General features: G+C 32.4%; 1 protein-coding gene across 17 annotated transcripts in view; it reads left to right on the top strand.

Moving 5' to 3' along the window:
• Positions 1–15,934, top strand: part of LOC105152304 (uncharacterized) — a 327,635-nt gene that overhangs the window by 279,105 nt on the left and 32,596 nt on the right. For 9 of the 17 annotated variants that reach the window (XM_087407726.1, XM_087407725.1, XM_087407737.1 and 6 more), the window contains 6 exons: positions 2,884–3,012; positions 6,904–7,075; positions 8,422–8,565; positions 13,494–13,639; positions 15,213–15,266; positions 15,480–15,548. In XM_087407726.1, the coding sequence (XP_087263852.1) occupies positions 2,884–3,012; positions 6,904–7,075; positions 8,422–8,565; positions 13,494–13,639; positions 15,213–15,266; positions 15,480–15,548 (714 nt within the window). The remainder of the gene's footprint in view (positions 1–2,883; positions 3,013–6,903; positions 7,076–8,421; positions 8,566–13,493; positions 13,640–15,212; positions 15,267–15,479; positions 15,549–15,934) is intronic. The other 8 variants (XM_087407732.1, XM_087407735.1, XM_087407736.1 and 5 more) reach the window with 6 other exon arrangements.

Genomic DNA, 15,934 nt, shown 5'->3' on the forward strand with positions numbered 1-15,934 from the left:
ACATTTATTGTCGACTGTAAACCAGAAAATTCCTCGCATTAAATTTGAAGCGAACTCTTGAACATTTGTAGCTTAATTGGAATAATGTTTAATCATTTTACAGCTCTACTCTAAACAGATTATAATTGACTGTTGCAATTAATGTATGCAGGATTAGAGAGAAATTAATTTAATTTGTAGAATATATATTCCCTAGAATTATATATTCGTGATGAAGCTGTTAGTAATGAGCAAGATGTCACACGTATTTTTGAAGAGATTATAGAGCGACAACTTTGGGCCGCTCTCAATGGGAATTTACCGCTTCGTGCGCCTGTGCATTTCCTTCACGCCTGCACCGATGTTCTCTGTAGTAGTAGACCATCCTTCTCATGAGATCTATGCAAATATATTATACCACGCCACGAGTAATTTCGCATTCCCTCAAATACTTTAGCTAAGGTGACCAGAAGTCTTCTGAAAACGATATCTAGAATCCCAAAATTTTCTCCGATTTTGAAAAATCGATGCATATTTTGAAAATTGTAAGACAAAAAGGTTTTGCAAAATTCATGAAAAATTCAGCGAATTGGAATAAAAATTTGGATTCGATTTCTTTAAAAGGATTTCTTTCAGCGAGAAGAAATTACAAGGATTGAAAAATAGATATCCGTAAATATTTTTTTTTCTTATTATTAGAAAAAGTTTTATTCGAGTACAAGACAGATTTTATATGGACATAGTAAAATTCTGGTCGCCTTTTGTGCAACACGCTTAAATTGTTCGTCGATCCCAACACCTGTACGCGATATATAAAGAAATATGAATCTTTTATTGTTTTGCTGAAAATTGGTCGAAGCAATTATTCAATCGATTGAGTGACTGCAATTAGTTCATGCTGCAATTTACAGTGAGCATATAACTATACATATATATTAGGTGTTGGAATTAATTCGTAGCGTTTTTTAATGAAAGAATGTTATTTATTTCACATGAGCATTAAAAAATACATTAATGAAAGTACTTCCCATCACTTGTAAAACGCTACGAATTAATTCCAACACCTAATATATAAGTAACAGAAAGCTAAGATAGGATTATATTATATATTCGCTTGGCTTTATAATCTGGAATAACTTTTACATTTTAATGCAACCGATAGTTAAGTTAACTAATTATCATTTTTTTAGAATAAATGACATACATCGTTAATAATATTATAGATATAGTTATATTTATTTGAATTTACATAACAATTGCTCTTCAATTTTTTGCCTTTGAAAACTTTAATGTAAATGACATTCCAATCTCGAGTAAATGTTATTCCTGGTGAAATCAAAATTCACTTGCTGTATTACAAGCTCTGGTATTTTAAATTATATTTCAAGATTGTTATCTTCGCGATTTAATTGGCTGGCAAAGAAAGATTGGTGAGAACAAGAAACGATTGTTCACAAATTAACGCACTTTTCTCTTGAAATCTTCCTGAAACTCGACCAATTTTTTCAAACGTGTACCTCGTGCTTTGAGCTTAAGCGCATATATCCGCACACAGACGCACACACTCGCAATCGCTCTTCATTCTTCATACTTCCGATCGACGGTTGCAAGGTCGTTTCGATTCTTAATCGTACAACGGAGATCGTTACGACCGTCGGCGTTTGGCCGAGCGCTATTCGAGAACTACTCAAAAACACTTAACAGGCTACCTGCTAGTCCAAGGGGAAAGGATGGCCTCATTTCTGACTGCCACGAGCGTTCTCCTTGTTGTCGAGAGAAACGTTTTACACGGAGATACCGAGAGAAACGGATTTAGGAGGCGTGAATAGCCCAATCGCACGCAGATCGATCGTGATTAATCATCAACCACTATGACGAGGCAGATCTATTTTGTAAAACACGCGAACGTCTGCTAAATGTCAGCCAAGAAAAAATGGTTAAACGGAAGCATTTTCTAAAGAAGACATTTCTCTTGACGCTACGATTATCGTGACGTGGTCGAGAAGTGCATGTATGTAAAAGTCGACAAGCTGTTACGTCAAAATTTCAATGACGTTCGTAATCGCGCGATTATATTTAAACTCGTAGTGCAAAACCTGGGTGCGTGACGATCGTCGAAAAATTTCTAACAAAGAAACCTCGCGAGGTGTCAAATTCTAATTCTAATGAGACTTTGTACACATAGGTTACATAAATAAATAAATAAATTTAGAAAATATCAGTTGAGGCTAATGATTTTAAGGAAATCATCTCTTATATGTTTCATTATATAGTTACTTTTTTTTGTTATATTTTTAAAAACATTTTTTGATATCTTGAATACTTTTCGAGATAGAATAAAAAAAGCTAGAAACCGCTTCATGTATGAGATGATTTTATTTCTTAGAAGTATTTATTAGCCGTATAATTGATTTTTAAATATTCATCTATTTATGTAACCCATATGTAAAATTTAACATTTTACTTAATAAACAAAATTTCATCAAAATCAAAATTTGACATTTTGTGAGGTTCCCTTGTAAAAGACATGACTGTATAAATTCTATCGCGCTTTTTCACTCGAAAGGTTCCCAGTCTCCCTTGACAAATCGCGCGCAATCGCTGCTTAGGAATGTTATCGCGGCCCTACTCGAGTCGGTTTTATTCACGTTTCGGAAGTATCGAACGTTTGTGTAGACACGCTATGTGAATTTCAATTGGATGTGGCACACGAAATCCGCGGTGAGAAACGTGAGAAAAATGGTCCGACTGCCGCGCGGATCACGGTACTCCGGTCTTGTTCACTTCTGCATGTGCACTGAACGTCGAACGGCTTAGCGGAGGGTGACGGAGAAACAGGAGATACGTACATCGGAGCATCTGGGTACATTGGTTTTTTGTTTGGTTTTTTGGATGGTTGGATAGGAGGTGTTGGCGGGGTGCCGCCGGCCAAGCCGCTTCGCAGCTACCAGTGTGGTAAGAGTCCCCTTGGAAGCCTCGGGGGCTCGGCGCGCTTCTCTAGAGACAGCTCGGTCTCCCTCTATAGTATACCAGGTCAGTAGTATCCTTAAACATTCGTCAGACACAGCTCGATCCTTCCGCGACGGGCCGCGATCGCGGGACGATCGCCAATAACACGCTTTACGGATTTCTCGAACTGATCTTTGATGTCTGAAGCTCACGTGCCACAAGCTATAACACCTTCTTTGAGCTACACTGCAACAAAAGCGACTGCAAATGTATGTGTGTTTTAACAAAAGTAAAATGTCCGTTGAATGAATTATGTATATAAAATACACATATGCGATACAGAAATACTTCTACTTAAAATCCATGAAGTATATTACCAAGCAGACTGCTGATTACTAATATTACTAATAACCAGGATTGAGAAAGTTACTTCGTAAAAGTAATGAGTTACAATTATAGTTTTTTTCTCTTAAAAAGTTCTTATTAACTAGTTACTCGTTACAGTTGTAAGTTATAATTACTTAAAAAGTTATAAATTGTTTCTTTTCATTTAGTTTTTTTGTTATTTATATTTTCATCTTAAATACAAAAATCTTATACATTTCTAATACAATATTGAATTATTTTACTTATATTTATTTACATGCTATATTACATAATAATAATATATACATTTGGAATCAAAGTTATAAATTAAAGTATTAATTATTATAAATTATAGGATTAATATTAAATCGCCTTCATGTACTAGAAGGCTCTTAATTTAATTATTAATATAAATATTTACAGAATATAATGATTTTATCAAGGATAAAAATATATTTCAATCATAAAGAATTATTATTAACTATTCATTAAACATTTTATTTTAGACATTTGTTTGAGGAATAAGTTTTATATAAAGTAACTATTATAATTATATTTAATATTAAGTATTAAATTAGTTACTAGTTAAAATGTAACTAAGTTAAGTTACAGTTATAGATAGAGAGAAAGAAACGAAGTTGAGTTACAGCTACTGAAAAAAAGTAATTCTAACTGTAACTTTGTTACAAGTAACGAGTTACTTCCCAACTCTATTAACAGTGTTCTAGTAAATACACAACTATCACACGCTTACAACTAATTACTAAAGGGCAAATATAATTAAAGAAGGGCTAAATAGATCTTAGTATTTAATAATATTTTATATATAAGTCTTAAATATTTTCCAGTTATTCATATATGAATTGCGTGCCAATTATTTAAAAATGTCAGACTTAAAAAACAATTATAAATAGAAGTTAAAATAATATAATAATGAAATTGACCGTCAATTTGATAAGGATATTAATAAATGTCTTAAAACACCTTTTTATATATATATATATATATATATATATATATAACATAAATTTTATAAAACATTTTTAGCAATCATAGCACTCACTTTTTATACGGTTTCCAGTTAACAATTTTTATAATATCATTTATTCTGATACAAAGAGAGATACGATAAGCTTTGTAAATTTTGTACGGCACAATCGGTTGCGTATATGAAATGAAATAGAATTCAGTTATAATGCAGAATAAAATCTAGTTACTCGCGAAAAATAGCGTTATTTATCGTTGTTTTCACAACGGTTATAATCCAAGTGGTAGATAAATCTTGGCAGGCTTGATATACATAAGTCCTTTTAAGATCGCAAGCTAATCTTCGTCTGTCCGAAATTAGTAAACGTACATCGTGAACGAGAAATCCTTTTATATCTTTTACGGAAGAAAGCCGTTGGGCGAAGCCCAATAATGGTACAAGCTATGAGCAAAGAACTAATAAATTTCAAACGTAACAGATATGACAAAAATGTAGCAAATGTGGCGTATTTGTAATAAGGAGCTGAATCATGGGGATGGTTGGTTTGGAACGCAGAAAAATCATGAAATTGGCAGTGAAGCATGAATTCGCGATTAACCAAACTGGGTCGAGTCAAGTTTTAATTAAACGACCTCGAGACCGTGGAAATAGTGTTGGGAATAAATATGAATGGAATCGAAATGTTTTGAATTCGCGTGAAATTTATGCCGTTGACATATCGCGCGAGGAAGGAAAACTAAAACTTTCTTGAGTATTGTAGAACTAACTTCTCTCGAAAATTGGTTTGAAAAAATTAAAATTTTATGTAATGAATTATTCACTTTTATTCGCCTTTTATTTTTTGTCAATCATAATTTGACCAAAAATATTTACCGTAGCGTCTAATAATTTATTTTATTTTTTTTATTTAATTTAATGCAAATATAAACGTAAAAGGAAATTACATTGGTAAACCATATTATTGTTAGTAATTTTGTTCGTAATTAAATTAATTAATGGTTATGACATAACGTACGTAGAAAGTGCAGAGCCATTACAAAATTACGTGATTTTACGTATTATAAAGCCATTACAAAATTACATGATTTTACGTATTCCCAACACTAAAGCTAAATCCCTCATGAACATCTAGAAACATCCTGCGTATGACATTTCCCTTGTACAACGCTGTGTGATATCATAATGTACGAAAAGCAGCATCTCTTTCATCTCATTTTTCATCCGCTCCCTCTCACTCGAGAACTGTAGCTGTATGCCCTCCCGTAAAAAGCACGATCGTGAAAGATCTTTTTTCGAATCCTCTCCATATCATAATGACTGATATAAATGACGTTCCCTCGTCGATACGGTCCTCTGATTGTAATTTCATTTGCACATTTCGCGCATCACGAAACTCATACTCGACGGAGGTATCGAGCCAAATATAGTAGATGATAACAATCATAAAAAAAACTCTTGACAAACACAAGGAACGTTGTAGAACAAGTAGAACAAGCGTATGAATTTCTTTACCATTAAGTTTTAATAAAATAACTGCTAATTTTGTTTTGTTTACCAATCATTTGTTGGCTGTAATCGTTTATTAAGACATGTTTGGTTTTTTGATTGATTATTGTTTAAGAATTAATATTTTACTTTTGATATTTTTCCCACTTGTTTAATTCTGGAATGCTATCGTATGTAAATTTTATATACAAGTGAACAAGGTCATTGAACGTTAAGTTACGCTTTCGGTGATCAGGAATAGTCTTTAGAAAATCAAAGATTTATCATGGATATGGTCTAATTGGCTATTACATATTGAGATAAAAAATTGTGATCGCGACTAATTGATTAATCTATATTTGATTTAAAGATTTTGATGTTTGAAGAATTTAATCACGAGGAGATTCAATTTGTCAAACGAGGATATGCTTTTAAAAATTCGGTTTTTTTTTCTAACAAGGAACGTGATAAAGTAATAGATTTCAATTTTTTTGTACAGTTTTGTGTTATTATAAATTTTATTTATTGATGTGTTGAGAAGACATTGGACTTATATTTTATATTAACTCAAGATTGAATTTAATAGTATATTTATTTTTTCTTTCCCTTTAATTAATAATTATGTTATATGTATTTATAATATATAAAGGTCTAGAATATAAATATTTTGTCAAAAGTGAAATGAAACGTATAAAAATCTTACGTTAATTCAGAGCGGTATAGTTCCTTGCATATAAAATGTATGTATCAAGAGCAATCTGTATCATTCAATATTGATAACGTTTTAAGATTAATTGTTATTGTTTAATTTCTAATGTTATCACGTGAATATCATTAGAATATAATGTCCACTTCTATCAATGTAGATTAATTTTAATCTCGGTCTAATTTATTTTTATCTTTTCCTAGTTCTGAGAATTAGAAAAGGATAAAGAATCAGTTAAATAACCGAGATTAAAACTAATCTACATTGACAGAAACGAACATAAATCTCTCTGTGTACATAATAACGGATTATTATTCTCCAAGCAGTCCAATGCAAAAATGCAACGCAGAGATGCAGATGCAAAGAGAGAACGTTGATGGTGCTCTCCACGTTGAGCTTCACTAATACACGAATCACTAAATCTCTGCAGATCGGCTACATGGGGAAAGCGGATACATGAGCAGCCCCGAGCGCGGCGGCGGCGTCGGTTCCGGAAGCGGAAGATATCCACCCGGACCTTACAGCGCCGGCAGCAGTTACGAGGATCCGTATTATTCGCAATACTCGGGGACTGTTACGCCTGTCATCGACGAAGAAGCCAGGTAATCAGAATCTCGCGCAGTAAAAGCAACTCGCATTTGTAATACCGAAAAGGCACAGTGTGATATGACTTTCCTTATAAAAATTGAACACTGGAAGGTAACGATTAATTACTTAGATTGAGAATTAAAAATATCGTTTCATTGAGAAAAATTTGTGGTTAAAAATGAACGAACCAACATATTCTGATTACATTAATCAGAATTCTGATCATTATAATTCTGCTTATCTCGACTAGAATTCTAATAGATTTAATCAGAAAAAAATTCTGATTTGTCCATTTTCCACCATTCCAATTAATGTAACTTGACTCTTTTTGTGTGTTCAGTGCATTTAATATTTGAAATGAGTAATTAATCACTGTCTTTTAGTATTAAATTAGCCAGTATTAAATTTCTGTATAATTGACGCAATTTTTTTATGTCTCGGAACAAAGAGATGCCCCAAACTTCCACGATTTTTTTATCTGCAAATTTCTCTGACAATTAGTAATTATTCATTAAAATTACATCGGGAATTCCTTGAGTTAACAGATGAACGATTTAAAAACTTAAAGATCTTCGATAATTAAATTCTAAAAATGCAAATGATAGAAAAATTTCATTTTTCATTTAATTATACACTGACTGTTCAAATTCGATAAAATTATAATATACTTAAATTTTTATGCTGCGCTGTTGACGACTGAATTTCTAAAATTAAATTAATTTGTAAAAATAAACGGATGAATTTATTATCGAAAGAAAAATGTAAAAAATTTATATTACTGTACATATAAAGTTTAATAGGAGAAGAATAACTATTTAAATGCGATGATATATAGAATGTAAACTTCATTACATCGAAATTCATTTCATTCATTTTATTAACGTCAATATTTCATTTTACACAGAATAGATATACATTTATTCTCTCTCTGCTTAAATACTCCGAAACTGATTGAATTTATTAAATAACCGATTATATAATGTTATTGCGTCGCACGATGATCCAATGCCGACAATGTATTTTTTGCCTCGACAAATTATTGACTGGGTATAAATGCACGAACTAATTTGTTACATACAACTTTTTTAATAAGAGATCCAGCACATTTATCCATGTAAATACAGTGACTCTGTACAATCCGTTTGAATAAACTCATCCGGAAATCCCGATCCGCTCATCTTTCTAGTCGCAACCTCTTTCCTAGGAAAACGTTGTTTCCGGTCTCACCCATCCCGAATGACTGAAACCCACCCCCTAGTCCCCACTGACGCTGGTCTCCGCCACTCCCCACTGACGCTGTGACCTCCTCCACACGGATGTCTGATAGCGCGGATGTGTATGTCTGTTGTGGGTGGTGCAGCGATACGGAGCTGTTGGAGGAATCGTACAGCCTTTACGGCGTGAAACCACCGGGGCGTCCGCCGTCTGGTCCCCCGCGGTCCCCGTTTCCTCCGGGGGCGCCGCCACCCTTGCCACCCGGCGGACAGGGCTACGACGCTACTCGGTACTGCACCCCACGTCACGCACACTCTGTCGCTTGCGTGTTTGTCTTGCGTAGAGGCCTGCCTGCGCAGAATAAAAAGGAAATGAAAATAAAGAGAGAAAGAGAGAGAGAGAGAGAGAGAGAGAGAGAGAGAGAGAAATGAGAGAAAAAAGAGGAAGCGGGAGAAAGAATTGAAACCATCCGAGAATCGTGCCACGACCGGCTCTGGCTGACTTAACTAGCTAGCTGGCTGGCTGTTTGCGAATGAATACGAGTTGCATGAGCATCGAGCGAGCTATCCCCTGAAAGCGGAATGCTAGTGAATCCAGGACTCTTATTGGCAAAAATCTTTCTTGATCTCGGAAATGAACTTACACAATTTTTACAAACACAGCTAGAAACTTTTTAAGTAATTGTGTTAGATCGAAAAGAAAATTTAATGATTCTTCAGTTCTATTTGTTCAGTATCTGGATTCATCAATGGAAAAAAAACCAGGGATGGATATATTCGATATTGTTGTTCTATTGCATTTATTGTTAGTAAAACATAACAAAATGTTCTCAAAATTTTATCAATCAAAAGTCGAACAATTATTTAGCATCGTGACTTGATAGAATATAAAATGATGATGATACAAAATCATTTTTTTATAAATCTCTCAATATTAATTTTCTTAACATGAGAGAAATTTGCAAAATTTGTGTCGATAGTTAAAGATTTGTCATAAAAGGGTAACGTCTTTTTGTATAATTTTAATCATTTATAAATATAGTATTATTAATTATATTTTTTTTTAGATGACTTAATCCAGCTAGTAATACATGCATTTATATTTTAATTATTTTATTTTTATTTACAGTTTATTAATATTTATATTTATTAATATTTATATTTATTAATATTTATATATTAATATTTATATTTATATTAATATTTAAATATTAATATTTATATTGTGTTTATATTTATATAAAATATTTTGTTTGAAGAAATGTCCATCAATCAATAAAATATTTTTATGTAACTCATTTCACGAAGAAATGAAATATTTCCAGCCATTAAATTACTATTCAAAGTTTTGCTATTAAACTGCAATATTGATCGGTATCCATTGCTACATTTATAGGGAATGATAGCGTCATTTAAATTATTCGTTTTTATTCTTTATATGTTCCCTTTCTTTTATATTCTTCATACCTTTTTCACACCTTTTGCCTAACGAAAAACATTTATAAATTTTATACTTATATATTTTGCGGACTTTGCAGTTTCGCGTTTATCAAAACGAGCCGTTTCAATGTGGAAACTTTTCAATCTCGTCTACAGAACTAGAGAAAATTTGCCATTCCAGAATTAACTCGATCGTTATACAAATATAACATCCGCATTCGTAAAATGTCAGCTTGCCCGATCGGATCTGAACGCTAACGATTTCTATCTGCACAACTTTCATTTTTTTTTTGCCAAGTTGAGTAATTTATAGAAATTTCATTACGAGTCTCTCGAACGAGAGGTACGTATTCCCTTTTGAACACTACCATTTCCTTCTCCACGCAAAGCAGGAACTCTGTCCATAACGAATTGTCTGCAAGTGCATGTTGTAAAGTCGGATATCTTAATTTAGTGATCATGAAAGAGAAAGAGAGAAAGAGAGAGAAAAAAAGAGTTGCCACTACCAATTTCATCGAGTTATATCTCTTGAGGCAAAGGTAGATCGATCAGTGGCACGATTCTAATGAATATGTACTTGGAAAGCGGAAGCGACTATTGAATTCACTATCACTACTTTTATCGTATAAATCACATTTTTATAATAGGCCAAATATTTGTATAAATTGTATAATATATTAAATAGAATTTTTTAATTAATTCATTATATAATTGAGATGTACACTTTATTTTGTTTAAGTTAATAACTAAATATTAAAAATTTATATTACTTTGCGCAGAAAGAAGTTTCAATTTTATTATATTTAACACGCGATTATGATCCTTCTGCGACTAAAAAAAAATAACTTTGCAACTTTATATCTTTCCACTTCTCAAATACACATGAAGATATCGTTTGTATAATACTGATATTTTCGTAAATCACTAAAATCGCTAAATTAGGTTTTAAAGTATGTTTTTGTAAAGATTAATTTGTATATTAGAATATATAATATTAGAAGAAAAACAAAACTTTTTCTATCTATTGTAGAATTCAGAAATAGACTTTAGTATGACATAGTATTACACAAACGACAAATAGCATCCTATGTAGTATGTCACGGATAATATGGGAATATAAATTAATCTCTGACGATTCTTCAATTAATTTTTCAAATTGAGTTTTACTTTAATTAGAACATTATTTAATATTTACAGTTACTAATTTAATTTGAATTTTACATGAAAATATAAATTAATATAAGTAACGCAAATAAATAATTTTTCAATTAATCTTTATATAATTCTTTTAATTAAAATTTTATTTTATAATTAATTACAAAAGAAACTAATAATAAAATGATTGTTAATGCATGCTACATACTATACATGTATTTTATAATGCCCATATTTTTCAGAACGTTCTACATTTGCAAAATAATTACGCTCTCTATTACTCAAAAAAGTAAGATGTGTGTATGGGTGTGTGTGTGTGTACTATATATGTAAATAATTAATGTGCCTCAAAGAATATACATATATACATATATATATATATACATACATATATATATAATACATATAGAAATGATATAATTTGCAACTCGGTGGAATGCAGCATGCCGACTAGCGATCGTAGACGAGAATGCATTGGTTATATACAGGGTGTTTTGCACGTGAAAAAAACTACGGAAAAAAGAAACGGATCAATACACAACTACAAGTTACAAATTTTTTTAACATGCGTTTGAATAAATTTAATGAATGGCATAACAGTTCACGAAATTCTTTACAATATTTATCCCCGTCTAATGAAGCTGACATGATAATCAATAACGTTTGTCTCCTATTTCTGCATTATTTCCATAATAATCCACATATAGAAATCACTTTAATAATAATATTGTTTTATTATTATTATTTTGTATAACGTTCCAGTGTTACTTTATGTTACATTTGCATGAAGAGAGATAAGTATAAGAAACTCGCATTTGATAATAACTTCTAAATATCAACGAAAAAGATATTTCTTTCCACAAAACGCATCGATAACGATACTTATCAGATCTTAAAAACATAACGCAATTGCTCTCGATTCACATTTTTGATAAATTTCTGTTAGCGATGTAGATACTCGAAAGTTGTTGCGAACATTTGATTCTCATAAAAAAACTTTCTATACAGAGTTAATGCTATGCCGCGAGTAGTGTATATCGGGAAACTAAACTGGATACTTGTCAACTGTCCAAACTCACTTCTCTCACCTCTGCACGACTTTTACAAAAGTTTGTATCAAGCCGAAACTGATCGTCATGAAAATCACGTATCTGGCCTGATCCACACCACATATATCACCCTGTATATCATTTTACGTACTGTCACACCGTGATGTAGATTGGGCACTGCTGTCACTTGTCATGTGAAACGATAGATGCACGTGATTAGCATCGTGTTATGTAACTCATATCCGATTTCACTGACAGGATATATATATTCGAAAATGAAGATTTTACCATGTGTCGCTGGCACATGACGAGAGAATCTCTTTCGTCAAAAGGAATTTTCCCACATAGCACAAAAGTCGATCCAGACAGCATAGAATATTCCAGCAATATTGCAGGAATGTTATAGAATTGTTGCATTAATGCTGGAATGTTCTGTGCCATGTATCTTTTTGGTGAAAACGGATATAGTAGAGTCTATCAGTATTTATTGTTAGTACATTGTGATATGAAGTGTCTCGACCTCTTACTATAGATCGAATGCCAAAATGTTAGATTATAATGATAAGTACTCGCTCAGCAAAAATGAAAGATATCTTTCTTGCTTACTAAAATGTTCTTTATTCAAAGAATATCTGATACAAATATAATGTACATTAATATCTTTGACCAATCACCACTTTTTCATGACATTGATCTTATATCATCTCATTACGTTTTATATCACATTCAGCTTATCATTATCATCTTCATTATTATGTAGCACTCTAGCATTATGAATAATGTAGTTTAAGATAAAATTTCATTTGATAACGGAACTTATAGAAATCGAATTTCTTTTATTCGATATTTCTTTTCAAGAAACGCGTTATTTGTGCAAATCGAGACAAATCAAGGCAAAGATCTTAAAAAATTAAAAGAAAATTAAGTCTAATATTTTTACAGTGATGTTTTTTTTGTTCATTGTATACACTGAGAGAAAAATATAGCAATATCAATTATAAAGATGGCTACACAAATTTTATATGAATTAATATATATAATTAAATAAACTATTTATGGTTGTAATGATTATGAAACAATTAACTATATGTAACTACATTAATTCTACATAAAACTTATATAGTTGTCTTTTATAATTGCTACTACTATATATTTTTCTTTTCTCTGGGTGTAATATAAGTGTGCCATCTTCATTCTAATTGATCGATTAACTAGAGGTATGTTCGAGAAGACGCTGTTAGTGCTATTTGTGTCATTCTATCTTCATCGTTCATTACACATAAAATAAAAATAGAATGACACAAAAACGCACTAAACCCAAATACGATAAAAGCAAGATTTCTTTTGTTCTGTATCCGATGGATTATTTGTCGTTAGCGCATGAAACTATCTGAAAAGAGATCGTGATACGTAATATCTGTTTAAAGTAACTGTGATTCTTGCAGCATCCAAGCGTCGTTGTTCGCCGAACGCCTATACATTTTCGGAGCTCTCCATTTCTTTTTTTTTTTTAGAGCGACGGATAAATCTGTTGTTAATCTGACCATTTCCTGACCCAGAATTATCTGTCGCAGGATAAGGGTGGAGCACATGGAAAGACAACTGGCCAATCTAACCGGGCTCGTGCAGAAGGCACTGACACACGCGCCGCACACCAGCCCTTCGCCGCGAGAGTACTTGCAAGTCCCACCGGGACGTGATCCTTACGCGAGAGCAGCAGGTACGTGTCCAGTAAAATCTCTGATCTCGTTTCCTCCTCCAAATTTCTTTCCGTACCTTCGATTTTGCTTTCACGATAACGTCGTTTACCACGGTTTTCGTACCGACGTAAGAAGGTTCGTCTCAAACGTAGCGAGAATAATTGATTAAAAAACATTTGTTTAGTTTGACCAGAAATAGCAAATTACAATTATTCTCATTACTTTTAAGACAAGCCGCGTAAATACCGTTATAGTTTCTCTTGAGAGGTCTAATCTGAATAAAGACGATCGATTTAGCTGTTTAGTGATGCCACCTCGTTCATTCCCTTTCAATGCTTATTTTACAGAAGGTTTTAGAGCGCAATTCACTTAACTCACTAAGATAGTTTCAGCTAAGAAGCATACGAGACTGCTAGACACCTCATATAAAGTAGTCTCTACTAACATTCATCTTGTTCGTTTCATCCGTGCCTGTTCATCTATTCATCTTCATCGTCTTTCGACTCTGACATCTTGTAACCACGGTTTTAGTAACAATATGCCGCAAATACATTTTAGAAATCAATAGTCGATAGATATTGAGAACAAGGCGGCTACGTCGAGTTTTTTCTAGCGCGCACTGCTATTTTTACTACATACTCTAAACAATTATAAATATTATAAATATAAAACTTATGAAAAATATAATTTCGAGAAAAATTGAATTTTCTCTTATACTATTCTTATACTATTGTATTAGAACTGTAAAAACAAAATGAGACATAGAGCTAGAAATAAATGTTTAATATCAGAAATATCCAGTATATTCATACAAAAGTAGGCAACAGTTTTTTGATGTTTATGCCACATTATATTTTCGGTTTGTGACAAACGTCGTGGCCGCCTTTTAGATAAGTCAAGATTCGCTAAAACACAACTTTAGATATAAACGTGCATACGTATACATATGTGTTGCATACATACATGCAGATATACATATATATTAGGAGAATTTATGCCGTGAGCTTTACGCGCCAGTAACAATATGCCATTATTTGTAGCCAGCGTAATTAAAAAATGGAATTAACGAAATTAGAGAAACATTGGAGTATCACTTAGCAATATTTTCAGTGATATCAACTGTAATTAGAATAATATAAATAACGAAATAAAACGGTTTTACAAAAAATAATGAATTAAATAACGTTAGAAGTGCAAATGTTCTACTCGATTATTATCAAATAAAAATAAAATAGTAATTTTATATAAATTCTCTCGATAAATATTAAAAGAATTATTGGTACTTGTTAATTTCTCTTAATGTATAGTAACGAATCCCGCAAGAAATTGTCTCAGCCAGAATTTTGTCCAATAATTTTGCCAATTGAGCAAGACTGCGATCGTGATCGTGATTGACTTTTCTCAGCGAGCTTTGTTTCGAGTTTAAATATGCACGCTGGCAAATATTTTCGCGTAAGCTTGGAAAGCCGCTTCCGAGGACACTGAGTCTGGTTGAATTCGACGGCATATAGTTGCGGTGTAGTCTCACGGACTGAACTCTCCTAAAATCCTGCTGTACAACTGCTTTGTTATTCCGACTAACGCACACACCAGGCGCCGGGGACGAGTTCGACAAACACTCTAGCTCCAGCTCTGCCTCACTGCCAGGTGTGTCTCTCATCTTCTTCTATCTTCTATTCACCTCCGAATCACTGTATAACCGCTACTTATATATTTACATACGTTAATCTTTATATATATATAACATACAGATATTACAGTTTCTATCTATTTTTATATATTATATATATTTTTATATATATTTAACGTTGTTTCTACCTTTATTGCTGTTAATAAAACGCGTGTCCTTTAAAATTCAAGTGTCTCAACCTGCCGTTACAGATGACTCGTACTTAAGGACTGACGTTAAACCGCCAAAATTAGGCAAAGGTGCGCTTCAATATGTATACGTTTCTTTTATGTATGCACTTTTGCGAATGTTCGCCGCATTGTCGCCTTTTATCTCTTGCGTTGTCATCGTTGCACGTCTCGCATACACATCCGTGCCGTATTTTTTCTTCTCGCTCGTACGATCCTGATTTCATGGATTTCATCAATAAATTTCAATAGCATCAATATTTTCAAATTTTCGTTAAATCTGCTCATTTGCAATTGTTCTATTTTTCTATTATTTTGCTTGTTATATTTATAATCAAATCGTTTATTGATAACTTCTTTTTTATTTCCCGTGGAGTGAAATGCCGTTTTAAAAAAGAATATTATTATTCAATTTATAATACGTTATGGCCGGTATTCGTAGTCGATTTTTATGTCTA

The sequence above is a fragment of the Acromyrmex echinatior genome, chromosome 7 (assembly GCF_024713525.1).
Source record: "Acromyrmex echinatior isolate Ae372 chromosome 7, ASM2471352v2, whole genome shotgun sequence".
Classification (NCBI taxonomy): Eukaryota; Metazoa; Arthropoda; class Insecta; order Hymenoptera; family Formicidae; genus Acromyrmex; species Acromyrmex echinatior.